Genomic DNA, 14,422 nt, shown 5'->3' on the forward strand with positions numbered 1-14,422 from the left:
GATATGAAGTCTTTGAAAAAGATCCCTGTTTTCTTTTGACTTTGCCAGGATGAGAAATGATTACACTCATGTTCATCCTTTAAGCAGCATTAACGAGACAAACTGCAGCTCAGTATCAGTGCACATTTCAAGAAGCACACGTTTCTGTCTCCACAGGATATGAGAACAATGTCAAGAAAGGGTCTGCAAATAAAGAGGAGTGACCTCGTTCGAAACAGTGAAAATAAGTAGAAATATAAATCTCTTATGTAACGTATTGTAATGTAACTGGTATCAGTGCAGGAGTTTAAATGAGCAGGTGTGCATATGACAGGCAGTAAATCTAATGCACTTTTAAAATGAATTCCTTTACACTCAGTTTTAGCTGGTTCATAGATTTCATACAGTAGGGAAAATTGAATTGATTTAAAAACTTAATTACAGGTTTTTCTGTTTTAATCTTTTATCTATTTTTTATTTATGCTCACAGTCATATGAAGTAAAAAACACAGGGCGGTGGATTCATGAAAGAAAAGAAAAGAAAGATTTCTTTGCATAAGGAGTTATCCCATAACACGTTGATATATTTAATAATTAATCCACTTTGACATAGATGCCACTGGAGCAGGACAACAATACAATTCAATCAAATATAATATAATTCAATCAGAAGATAAATGACCATAGCATTGGATTACTCTATTTTTTAAGAACCTTATAACAATGTAGTATGACATAGTTTCTCTAAAGCACCGTATGATGAAAATAAATGTCACTTCTTAGTTTGAACTGAAAGTTTAATTTAAGTTTTAGGAAGATATCGCCTCTTATATCACAAGAAAAGTCAGTCAGGAAAATCTCAGAGATGCAAAACGACACCTTCAATTCCAAAATGCTTTTCATCACAGGTCCAACAGAAAAAGCCTTTTCTACACTACAAACTTTGGTCTTTACAGTGCAACTTGAACAATAATCTACTGTATTATTGTCATTTAGTGATGTACTGTAAGCTGTAATATGTTGGCAGGGGGGGAAACATAATACTGCTCTTAAAAAGAAAACTTTTTAATTCTTTACTTTGAGAAATTTAAACAGCTGAGCATCTTGGGAAGGTGAAAGTGAATGACCGAATCAGAAATTAAGACGTTGAATTAGTTAACAATAGTGTTTAACTTTCTTTCTAAACTATGTATCAGGAGCTTACATTTGACTTTTGATGATTCTGTCTTGGAGCAACGAGATGACGCCGTGGTTAGCTGTGCAGTCTCACAGCAATCAGCAAGTCAGAGCCCAAAATGTTATTATTAAAATGTTATAATTACAAGCATTATAACAGAGGAATTGTGGGATGATATTTAAACACGATACATACTGTAAAGATACATTTTCATTTGTTTAATTGTTCTCTAGAAGAAACATTTATTCCCCAGTAGTGCTCGGTTTAGGAAGACTATCACCACACTGTGTTTCTAATGATAAATCCGTCCATAGAGAGAATTTATTTTTTTCACTCCTCAGGTTTCAACTCAAGTTTTGTGATCCTGGCTGGCAAAAACGTTGCTATGTGTGAATTAGATCTTCAGGGTTACACGGAAACTGGAACGTGTCAGTTTGATCCATCCTGCATTAGCTTTGCTCGTATGACAGATGCTTTTTCATTTTGTGTCATGTTTGTATCAACATTTTATGAGTGGGCAGAGACCTTCGCAAAAGTACAGACAGCGCTCAAAAAAAGACGGAGAGAATCTGTCACTTTAAGACAAAAAGAACAAAACTGCAGGAGTACGAAGTGTAAATCAATAAGAACAGACTGAAAAATAATAAAACTTGTTTTTATCATTACTTTGTTATTATTATTTACACTTAAGTTCTGCATTGTAATTGTGTGGATGGTTGTCGAATACTAAAATTAATCAGCAAACTGATAAACTGTACATAAACTGATAGTCATGCTGATAAATCCTTCTGGTTTGAAATCTATAAACTGCCGTCTGCAACAGGATTTGATTTATCAAGTTCCACATTTCTGTCTTTCCTTAGCTGTTTCAACTTATCAGCTTATGAAAGAGCATAACCATATCTTCCCCACTTTGTCTTGTCTTCTTCACCATCTCAGTTTATCACAAATTTCAGCACATGTGCACCTTCGCCCTGATTGCTCAGATAATCCTGAAGCCTCAATTGTCAGCTTTATCTCAGCAATGGCCTTGACATGTGAAAACGGCATTAATCACAAATTAAATCTTAACTGGAAGGGATGTGATCAGGAAATAATTTTTTTACAATGTTTTGGCAAATTGGCGTGCTCCTGTCAACAAGTTGCCGCTGGACTTTTAGGAGGGACGTAAACAAACATCTTTAGAAAATAACCTTTATCTTAAAGAAACATGTTGGGATTCAGGGATCAGTCATTTGGATAAAATGATGGTCTAAAGGTCATTTTCAGATCTATTCAGCTCTATAGGTTGTGCTGTGCCCTGCGTGTTTACACATACACAACCCTAACAACAACAGATACACTTAAAAAAATCCATTTTCTAAAAGATGGTCTGGAACAGTTTGGGATTTGATACATCAAACGATGGTGAGCCTGGCATTTTGGATTCTCTCTAATAGTTTCTCCAAGCTGCTTTGAATCACTACAGCAACCGTATCACAATCGGCCCAATGTTAATGATCAAACAGAGAAATTGATCTGCTGCTGCGATCATTGGTCAACTGTCGAATCACGCCAGATAAGTAGGGTGTGACATCACAGGAGGGATGACGTTGGACGAGTATTGGTGTTTTTTCTTCCCAACCCTCTCATTGTGAGAAAGATACATGATAGGAGAAAGAGGACTTCCATCACTGTTCATCTTGCCTTCTTTGCCTAATGTGTCTCCATATAGAACAACAGTGATTATTGTACACTCCAGTGTAGTATAATTGAAGACCGCGATTGTTCTGTTCCTGAAACATACACAAGAATCATGGTCCGTGTTGTAGTCCTGATCACTCTTCTGGCTACTTTGGTAAGTAACACTATTTTTTTTTCATTTAGGTAATGAACCTGGTAAATCATAAGACTGTAGTATAATGTTCTATTGCAATAATCTTGCACTCTTTTTCCATTTATAATACCTGTAATTAGTCTTTATTTCCCTCCCAAACTTCCAAAGATCTTTACCTGATTAGGTTCTGTGACAAAGATTGAAAAGTAGAAGACAATGACTACAATGCAACATTTACTTTTTGTTGATTTCAAATACTGAATGTATATGTCAAACCTTCGGTCATGAACAGAAACATGGCACATAAAATGTGAGCAAAAATATGTCCTTCCTTTGCTTTCCCACGTCTTTGTTTCCAGCGTCAATGCTAAAGGTGTGTCCATGGTGGCAAAGTGCGACTAAAGTAAAAGTATTACACGTGAAAATGGGTTCTTACAGGTGGTCTGTTTGACTTTTGGCTGATGATTACTGATGCGTTAAAATCCGACTGAATTTACTCTGGCATATATTTCTCTAGATTATATTTCATATATTCCTTTTCTGTCAACTTAACTTTAAATTGACAAGTTATTGTAAATTGAATTGTTAAATTGATAAGTTAATACATTGAATTGTTTAATAAATGTAATTTTAAATGTAATGTAATTGTTTAATAAAGTTAAATAAAAGTATGGATGTTTCTCTTGGAAATACACTACCACCAAATGTTTAAGTACAGCACAAATGGCTTGAAATTCAAACTCTTGAGTAAATCAATTTTTGTTATTTCGACGGTTGAAAATAAGTCTGACCTGGTTGAATAAATGCATTCTGTTTTCACATGAATTTGACTTTGTTCTCAGAGTCGTTGGACTTTTGAAGATGGCACACATATGTAGACCAAAATGTGCACCAAAGTGGCTTCTCAAGGAACCAAACAAAAATTCAGTCATAAATTGTATATAAACAGGGATGATAACATTTGAAATAAGGCTTTAAATATATCTCTGTCCGGAGTTACGCTGCTTATCAGGAGCACGGACAAATGAATATTATCAAAATCAAACAATGCGACTACATGGAAAGTCTGTAAACTACTCAGTTACAAATACTTCATATACAACTTCTTTACCGTATAGAAATGCATTTATTTGTATTTAAGGTATGAAAATTGCTATATTTTTCTGTAATTATCTGAGTAAGCTGAACTTACTTGAACAGCCTACACTTTATAGCAGCTGGCATTACGCAGCCGAGACTGCAGAACATGATACAGCGCAAAAATCACTCTGACATTCATTGGTTATTTTCATGATTATGTTTCTGATAGTGGAAAATAGATATTAAACCCTTTAGAAAACATTTCAACGTCAATATTTAACAGTAGTAGTTGTCATATTGTCTTCTGTGGTGATTTCTAATAGATCTGTGTTGTGTTCAGATGTTGTCAGAGGCCCAACATGAGCCTGGATACTGTGCTTTCTATGAGGAGTGTGGTCTCAACCCGTCTTTAGAAGGTACCCTCATCCCTCCTACTGTCCCCTGTCTCAATTATGGCCCCGCCCGACCCGTCAGTGGACATCACTACAACAGGCTCAAACAGGTTTGTTGATCATTTGAGTGGGGCACAAAATAGGGCTGAATAAAACGCAGTTTAATTTGTTATTTGTACCCTTTACTATTCAACTAGTTTGTATTCTTAAAAAAAAAATCAAAAAAGGAATTTTTGCAAGAATTGAGCATATGTTTAAGTTAGTCAAGTTGTATGATGAATGTTGCTCTTGCTGCAGGTGTGTCCCATGTTGGATCGTGGAGAGGGCAACACGTACGCCTGCTGCTCCATCAAACAGCTCTCGTCTTTGGAAATGAGTCTGACCCTGTCCAAAGCCGTGCTGATCCGCTGCCCGTCCTGTGCTGACAACTTTGCCCACCTGCACTGCATCAACACCTGCAGCCCCAACCAGACGCTGTCGGTAAACATCACAAAAGTCATGAACGTCACTTACCTGAACAGGACGAATGAGGCCGTAATAAGCTATCAGGCGTATCTCAGCACCACCTTCGCAGATGCAGCCTTCCAGTCTTGTAAAAATGTGAGGATCCCAGCCACTGGGGGCTTTGCAATCTCCACCATGTGTGGTCGGTATGGTGCCAAGCTGTGCACCCCCCAGCGCTGGTATGATTTTCAGGGAGACTCCAGTAATGGCCTTGCTCCACTTGACATCGACTTCCGATTAATTAAAGAAGGCGACACAGCAGGACTGCCAAAAGGTGTGGTTCCTTACAATGGACGTGCCCTGGGGTGCAATGAGACCACGCCATCGGGTGGTCAGATCTGCTCCTGCCAGGACTGCGAAGACTCGTGTCCGAGTGTGCCACCTCCCCCGCTGCCCCCTGTGCCCTTCAGATTGTTGGGAACAGACGGGTTCCTTGTGATTTCTATTATCATACTCTGCCTCCTAATATTCAGCTTCCTGCTCTACCTCTCTGTCTCTAGTTGGATGAAGTCTAAAAAAGCAAAGGATGAAGAGAGGGGGAAAATAATTGGTAAAAACAAAGATCAGAACAGTAATGACGTCATGCAGCGTGTCATACAGCCATCAGAGGTTACTTGCGCTGATACGGCCAGCTTGGCTGCTCAAGCTTTCCTGAGCTCACAGTTTCAGAGTTGGGGTACAGTCATTGCCACTTATCCTTTCACGGTAAGCAATGAGACGCTGTATAACTTTTGTTGAACTTCTCAAAGTGTATCCATTTTCAGCCGGATGGAGAAGATATTTTTTCACCTGTGAATATTATATCTTCATTCAAGGTACTCTTGGTCTCGACTGTAGTAGTGGCTGCTTTCTCTGCTGGCCTCAAGTCCATTGAGCTCACCACCGATCCAGTTGAGCTATGGTCTGCTCCCCAAAGCCGGGCCCGCCAGGAGAAACACTTCCATGATGTACACTTTACCCCCTTCTTCAGGACAAACCAGCTGATCTTGACAGCACCGAGCAGAAAAGGACACGTTTATGAGTCTTTGCTGTTCGGACCACAGAATTTCAGTGGGATTGTATCCAAAGATCTCATCATTGAGCTGCTGGAGCTCCAGAAAAAAATACAGGTAAGAAGTTCTCGTGGTCAAAATTGATGGCTGACAAATATTTTAAAAAGTAAATTAGATTATTCGGGGCTCAATTATGCCTCTTTTATGCCTTTGTTTTTTTTAGAAAATTGAGTTCTGGTCAGAGGATTTGAACCGCACAGCAAGTCTGAAGGATGTGTGTTACGCACCACTGAACCCATCCAACCCTTCCCTGACGGACTGTGCAGTAAACAGCTTGCCACAGTACTTCCAGAATAGCCTGGACAACATTAACGCTAAAGTGAATATGACTGAGCTGGGAGAGACCAAAGAGGTAGACTGGAGAGACCACCTAATCTACTGCCTCAAGTAAGTATTCATTAAAAAACTCTGGGATTTATCTGCAGTTGTCCATGAACCCACATTCAGTGACACAGTCTTCCCTCTTTTCAAGCTCTCCACTGTCCTTCAAAGACATCACTGATTTAGGAATGAGCTGCATGGCTGATTACGGAGCTCCGGTCTTCTCATTTCTAGCTGTCGGAGGCTATAACAGTGAGCAGATTTCAGCTCCGTAGTCTTTTACATATAAGACACAAATAAGCTGTTTCTAAATCACCTGAACATTGTATGTCTTGCTTTTCCCAGATGACGAGTACACCAGTGCAGAGGCTCTCATCTTGACCTTTTCGCTCAACAACTATGTTCGCGGAAACCCCAAGTTCAAAGTTGCTTTGCAGTGGGAGACAGAGTTTCTTAAAATTGTCCAGGACTATCAGAAGAACCCATCGTCTAACTTCACCTTTGCGTACATGGCAGAGGTACAGTAATCTGCCCAAAAGATTAAGGGTATAGTTGATGTAAGGCATCTTATTCAGGATTATCTTAATGGTCTAGGATTTTAGGATCATAAACATGAGGTCATGTCCCTAATCTAAGTCTGACAAGGGACTTCTGTTGTCATTACTCGTCTGTCTCTTCTCTTTTCCGTCCTGCCTACAAATGTCTCATATCAGACAAAACAATTACTGATAATCAACAGCCTTGCTGATAAAGAACCTTTGTTGCAGCTTTTCTGAGGGGAGTGTTGAGTTCTTTCCTCTTCCCCTATCACAACACTCTCTGACCTATTTAGCTAACCTATTAATCCTTCACTTCTCACTGGTCCCTTCGTGTCCACAGAGGTCTCTGGAGGATGAAATTAATCGAACAACAGCAGAAGATATCCCCATCTTCATGATCAGCTATGCAGTTATCTTTGTTTACATTGCTGTGGCACTGGGGGAGTACTCTTCATGGAAACGCATACTGGTAAGGCTTCGGAGGTTCGTGTTTAGCTTTATCAATGTGCAGTATCTCAAATCACAGATTTTGTTTCCACTTATGGTCTATCTCCCACTTTAATGCAGACAAATGCATTAACATCCATTTTTGCACAGGCACTTCTGGCCCCCAATGACCATCTTCATTCCCTGTCTTTTCCCTTTTGTAGTCTTATATGAAATGTTTTGAAACGTCCTTTGTGTCCATGGTGGACATGTTCATGTCTTTGGTCATCCACTGAATTTGAACATTTTAGCATTATTTCCAAAAATCAAATGTCTGCAAAACACTTGACATTCCCATCAGCATCAGTCGCACGATGTATTTAGTGCTGTTTAGTCTGCTAACGTGACAATAAGCTCTTTCTCTTGATTGTGTTGCCATAAAAATAGAAGTTTACAACATGCCTTTTTGAATGATAAACTTACGCAGAAAAGGCAGAAATGATGAAACAGTGCTTATCCTGTACAGTATAAGATAAGCAGAAGCTACCACATCACGGTTATGTCAGCTTTATGCTACTTATCTTGACAGTAGAACACGTACTGTAGGTTTATTGGCCATAAGGTTTTACAATCCTGAAACTATGATACAGCAAACGATGGGGAATTCTTATCTCTTTGTCCTGTAGGTGGACTCCAAGTTTTTGGTGGGTCTGGGTGGGATCCTGGTGGTTGGCTGTTCCGTTTTGTCCTCCATGGGTTTCTACTCATGGATCGGTTTCCCGTCCTCGCTGGTCATCCTGCAGGTTGTGCCCTTCCTGGTGCTTGCTGTTGGAGCTGACAACATCTTCATCTTTGTTCTGGAGTACCAGGTGGGTACATCAGTGTGCATCATGAATGCACAGTGTTGCTGATTGTCTAAGATCCTGATCTTCATCAGTAGTAACGTGACCTTTCCCTTCCATCCTTGCAGAGGGATGTACGGAAGCTTGGAGAGACCAGAGAGGAGCAAATTGGCCGTGTACTTGGGCACGTAGCTCCAAGCATGCTCTTGTGCAGTCTGTCGGAGTCTGTCTGTTTCTTTCTTGGTAGGAACTTTTCATTTTCAAATCTCTTTAACAAACAAACAAAACCTCACAAATTGACCAGAAATTTTGTACACTTTCCTAATTTGAGAGCATGTTTCTGTTGTTCTTAACCAGGGGCTCTGTCCACCATGCCAGCAGTGAAGTCCTTTGCTCTGTATGCTGCTTTGGCAGTGCTCATGGACTTTGTCCTCCAGATGACAGCCTTTGTGGCACTACTGTCCCTGGATGCTCGGCGTCAAGACAGCAATCGCTGTGAACTGCTCTGCTGTGTTACTGTGTCAACAGAGCGTCCCAACAAGCCAAATGAGGGCTTTCTACTGCCCTTCATGAGGAAATACTATGCCCCTGTCCTGCTGAAACGCTACTCCAGGATCATAGTGGTAAATTTACTGACTCCCTAACATTAGTAAAACTTCTGTTCAGTTATTCTCCACCTCTGTACTCTGCTGAAAACCACAACAAATCTACTTAGACAAACAAGTTCTTTTCACATGATCCATAGAGGTGTTTTGTCTGGATATTGGCTGATACACTCAACTCTGTGTTCTCTTCAGATGGTGGTTTTCATCTTCATGTTCTGCGCCTCCATATTCCTCATGCTGAATGTGAAAGTGGGTCTAGATCAGGAGCTCGCTATGCCACAGGTCCGAAGCACAGCTTAAGTCATGATTATTTAAATAAAGACAAGACAGCCCGATTTCTATGTGACTTTACAAAGACTATTGTGTTTTTTGTTTTTTTTGTACAGGGTTCTTATATGTTGGACTACTTCAAATACCTCTACAAATACTTTGAGGTCGGTGTTCCTGTTTATTTCGTTACAAAGAGGGGCTTCAATTTCACCACTGTGGATGGCATGAATGCAGTCTGCTCCAGCGTGGGCTGTGATCAGTTCTCAATGACCCAGAAGATCCAGTATGCTACCAACTACCCTGAATTGTGAGTAAAAGGGTTATTATTATTATTATCATTTTAATATCTAAAAATACAGATCTATTACTGCACTTTGTATCATCCATTTCCTTGACTCAGTGAAGAGACTTTTTCCTCCTGTCCTTCATATTATCAGAATTTTTCATATCCTTGAACCTACTGATATCGTAGTTGCAACTTCTGATAAACAAGCCAATCACAGTAGTTAATGATAAACTAAGTTGCATAAATAACAGAGAGCGGATAAATGGTGTGTTTAATCGACTGTTCCAAGAAGAGTGAATAAACAATCAAAACATCTTCTATAAGGACACTTATGATATAGGGACTGGGTGCATTTTTGCTTCTTTAAAAAAATAGATTAAGCACAAGATTTGTTGTGGAAGTGCTCTCTGTGACACATCATAAAACCTTCGAGGATACAGTAGGATATAGGGGCTCCACTGATTAGTCAGAGGATATTTGAAGAATTAGATCAAATAGTCAACAACAGTTTGAGATAACTGACATCTAATGGATCTAATTTATGTCTGGCACTATCATTTGTTTTCTGGCAAAGCTTTTGTTATCGAGGGGGAACACCAAAATGACAGAGAAGTAAAGAGACAGGGTGGGGTTTCATTTTCAAATGCTTCCTCAAGATTTACCTGTAGCCTGCTAACTTTTATGAAACCAGGACCACTGTCAAACATTAAAGGAATAGTTTGAACATTTTTTACTTTACTTACTATATTCTTTCTTCCTACTTGACTAGATTAATATATAGTAGTCTAAATTTACAGCATACCATTAGCTTACTGTAGCATGGATCAAAGAAAAAGTGAAACAACTATCCTGGTCACACTGCAGTCCAGCCAGGAAGCCAGAGCTTTGAGCTGGTACTGATCACTTCCTGACTGCATTCATAAAACAAGTTAGATTTGCTCACTGATCGGACAAGCTGTTATTAGCAATACTGGTTCATAACAAGGCATTATGCTGTATTTTACACATACTAACATAAGCAAATATGTACACTGATAAAGAGTTTGGACAGCATTATGTGTGTGACTGATTTAAGGAGACGCAACATGACAGAAATCCTAAAGAACAATTTGATGCTCTTTTTATGGGATAGCCATGATGGATTTTGAGGGTGGGGCCAGTGAGGCGCCTCAGACTTTCAAAACTAGAACTTCAGGAAGCTTTCGGGTTGTTGTTTTTTCCAACTGGGGATATAATACATCCGACTACCAAGTATTAGTTACTTAAATATTAAGTTGTATTTGTTTTAAATATATTTTCATTGCATGTTCTCCCCTGAAGACTGCTAACGTACCATCTTCATATCCAAAGCTTGATATAGAAGGCAATTTAACCATGTCAGAAACCTCCAAATATTGTTAAAGACTCACGTGCCCCTTCCTTTGCCCTGGACTATAGTTTCATGACATGAGGACAACATGGTTGTGCACTACTGACTGACAGAAGCTATGATGCTATGTATGTGTGAATGAGGGACGTAGATAATGTAACGATCAGGACTAATCTGGGTACATTGTTTTTTGGACTGTTTCTGAGATTTGGTGACAGTAGGAGTAAAATGATTCTTCTCCTGTGATACCAGAGTTTATAGTCTAACGTATGGTGTGATCCACAGATCCTATTTGGCAATTCCTGCTAACTCATGGGTGGATGATTTCATTGACTGGTTGAACCCTGGATCCAAATGTTGTCGCATCTATACGCTTGGCCCAAATACAGGAGATTTCTGCCCTGCAAACATATGTAAGAATTACTGCTCAGTTATCAACAAATGAAAACGCATTCTTAGCCGTGGATATCCACACATCAGGAAAGTCATTTCCATAACCTTATTAACACCTTCTCTGCTCGCACGCTTCAATAGCTAGTTTACTGTGCGGACGCAAGTGTATGAAAGCTTTTCCGAATGGTGTCATCCGGCCCACTACCGAAGAGTTCAACCGCTTCCTCCCTGACTTCCTGGGCAACAGGCCTGACCTACAGTGCTCCAAAGGGTGAGTATTGTAGCCCCACACAATCACAAACATGACACAGCATGCAAACAGCAATCTCACAGCTTACAACTCTCGTAACAGAGGTCTAGGAGCATATGACACGGCAGTGGTGAGAGACGACAGTGGAGAAATAATAGGTAAGTCATCTCATATCTCATATCATCTCAAGCAGCAATGTTGGCGGTGAATTAACTTTCTTTTGACGCTCCTCACAGCCACTCGGTTCATGGCTTACCACATACCTCTGACCAACTCGCAGGAGTTCACCGCCGCCCTGCAAAAGTCCAGAGCACTGGCCCACGACATCACAATGGGCATGAGGAAAATTCCAGGCACCTCACCTGACTTTGAAGTATTTCCATACACGTACGGAGTTTCCTAATTTCTTTAATGTCATCGTGCCTCTTTGAAAAAAAAGTAGTTTTAGTTTCTACAACTCTGCAAAATGGGTAGTTTTTTTTTAAACATGCACTCACTAGTTTTATATTGATATCTCTTCTTTTTTTTTCCAGGGTAACAAATGTATTTTATGAGCAGTATCTGACTATTGTGCCAGAGGGACTCTTCAACATCTCTATGTGTCTGCTGCCGACCTTCGTGGTGTGCTGCCTGCTGCTGGGTTTGGATCTACGCTCCGGCCTACTCAACTTGCTTACCATAATCATGATCGTCGTGGATACAGTTGGTGTCATGACATTATGGAGCATTGATTACAATGCTGTGTCCCTAATCAACTTGGTCACGGTAAGATATGTCTCTAGTTATGATTTAAAGTTTTCTGTTAGTCTAGTGTAACTTTTTAAATGAATGCAATGACAAAAGAGTGCTTTTGTGGCCATGTTTGATGGGATTTTATCATTTACTGGAAAATTAGGCAAAAAGGTGAATGACTCATCCTGCATTTGGGGGGGCGAGTTGGATTTGTGTCCACTGAAACTCATGTCCCTCCCTCCAGAGTCTAAATTCAAACAAACACAAGGTTAGAGTTGATCAGGGCTGAGCAATCAAAGCAGACCATGCTTGTAAGGAAGTGGCCGTGTCATTGGCTTTTTGGTTTTTGTATTATGCTGTAAATATTCTTAAAAAAGTGGAATAAAAGTAAGTTGTAGTGACTGCCTGTAGCCTGCTACTGAGGCATTTACTGGACATCTGCAAACTGTTGCTAGAAAAAATAACACAATGGCAGGGCCCATGTGGTTCTCCCCAGAAACATTTATCTGTGATGTTATAAAGTCAGAAGGGCAAGATGTTTGCAAACCTCAACATCATTTTTAATTGTGATGTGCTTATGATATTGTAAGTTAGTCTTGGTCCAGTCCTTTAGAGATAATTATCACTTGTGTAAAAATGATCATTTTTATTAGATAACAAATTAAATGATCACTTATTTCATATGTGAAGAACCAAAAAGGAATATTTCACAATTAAATTTAAACTGTATAATTATTTCTTACTTTATTAACTTATTTCATTGATGTTTGCAGGCAGTGGGCATTTCTGTGGAGTTTGTGTCCCATATGACAAGATCCTTTGCACTCAGCACTAAGCTCACTCATGTGGAAAGAGCCATGGAGGCTACAGCCAATATGGGCAGTGCAGTGAGTAAACTGTTATCCAGTCTGACAGTGTATATCCTTTTCTAAAGTCTGAAGCCAAAATTAGAGCGATACAGATCAATGTTAGTGCCACAAAAAGCTTCTTGTCTAAGTCTGAACATAATGCACATCACAAAGCAACAGCTGCCGAGTTCAGTACGTTTCTTTTTTACTCTGAAGGTGTTTGCTGGTGTTGCAATGACCAACCTGCCAGGCATCCTTGTGCTGGCGTTTGCCAAAGCGCAGCTCATCCAGATTTTCTTCTTCCGTTTAAATCTTGTCATTACACTCCTGGGGATGGCTCATGGACTCATATTCCTTCCTGTGCTGCTCAGTTATTTTGGTGAGTACATTTTTCTTTTCTGTGCAACAGAGTGGCACCATTGGAACTAAGACTGAGCACTAAACGACTATGTTTCCTTCTTTCAGGTCCTGGTGTTAATAAAGCAGTGATTTTCCAGCTCCAGCAAGCGAACGCAAACCTTGAAATGACTAGTAAAATGAGAGCAGCGTATGATAACTTAAACTATCAGGACAGTGAAATTAAACAGGATCCACACTCAGACACCAAAAACGCTCCTGCTGATGACGGTACACCTACACAATCTATTGAAAAGGAGGAGAAAATTGACCGTTTCAGAGCACAAAAACAGTTTTCAAGCTCTGATGAGTAAATACCTGTGACATATGGAGCAGGGATGGATACAGAGAGGGGCACAAGGCAAACATGGAGTCATGTATTTGGCTTCATATGAACATCATTGGACCTGTGGGACAGATAACAACACACAAGTGTGCAATATTTTTTGGAAATGCAACTGGAAACCGATGCAATAGCATTCATTTTATATTGTGTTCTCTTTTTTGTACTGGCAATAATTATTTTCTGTATGTGTAATTTGACAGTAGCAATGTTTAGAGGACCACACACTCCAGCATTTCATGCCATTATTTCTTTGTAAAATATGCAACCCCAAAAGAAAGGGTAAATATGTTTATTAAATGAACAAATATCCATATAGAAAACATATGCAAATATAATGCAAAAATGTTTAGAATTTATTTTATGAAAGTTTTTTTTTTTTTTAATGGAAGTGGTGAACTGGAACTGCTTCTCCAGTACTTGAATGTATATCTATGTAAGTCTTCATTATATCGGAAAAAAATGTTTAAAGCCGAAGTTCTTTAATTACTGAAGTACTGAAGCCATGGCTGATTTATACTGAAAATTTTGTATTTTTCCAATGTAATAGGATTTTAACAAATGTATAAAGGGAAAGTTTTTCTACATTGCGTTGAGTTGAAGAGGTGAAAAAAAAAAATAAAAAAATCAATGTGGTGAAAGGCACATAAACAATACATCTGCTCAGCCCATGTCTTTGGTGTTTTCTTACTTTGCAGGAGGTCTGAATTATCAAAAGCACTTTGGAGACGCCTCAGTGTTTTTCACAGAGTGTTTCACAAACAACTGGGATGCAGCTGGTCTTGTGCTGGTCCTGCTGACC

General features: G+C 39.5%; 1 protein-coding gene across 1 annotated transcript; it reads left to right on the forward strand.

The window, feature by feature from the left end:
- The first annotated feature begins 2,651 nt into the window (after nt 1-2,651).
- npc1l1 (NPC1-like 1) lies at nt 2,652-14,288 on the forward strand. The gene is made up of 21 exons (XM_072388291.1): nt 2,652-2,993; nt 4,393-4,554; nt 4,742-5,653; nt 5,764-6,057; nt 6,164-6,387; nt 6,473-6,573; nt 6,667-6,839; nt 7,201-7,329; nt 7,973-8,155; nt 8,257-8,371; nt 8,486-8,751; nt 8,926-9,015; nt 9,120-9,310; nt 10,944-11,071; nt 11,193-11,322; nt 11,404-11,459; nt 11,538-11,688; nt 11,835-12,066; nt 12,807-12,920; nt 13,098-13,260; nt 13,347-14,288. Exons 1-21 carry the CDS (start codon nt 2,952-2,954, stop codon nt 13,589-13,591), a joined length of 4,101 nt encoding a protein of 1,366 aa, XP_072244392.1. The 5' UTR covers nt 2,652-2,951; the 3' UTR covers nt 13,592-14,288.
- The last annotated feature ends 134 nt before the right edge of the window (nt 14,289-14,422 follow it).

The sequence above is a fragment of the Leuresthes tenuis genome, unplaced genomic scaffold (genome assembly GCF_036924035.1).
Source record: "Leuresthes tenuis unplaced genomic scaffold, fLeuTen1.0.hap1 SCAF_6, whole genome shotgun sequence".
In the NCBI taxonomy this organism is placed as follows: domain Eukaryota; kingdom Metazoa; phylum Chordata; class Actinopteri; order Atheriniformes; family Atherinopsidae; genus Leuresthes; species Leuresthes tenuis.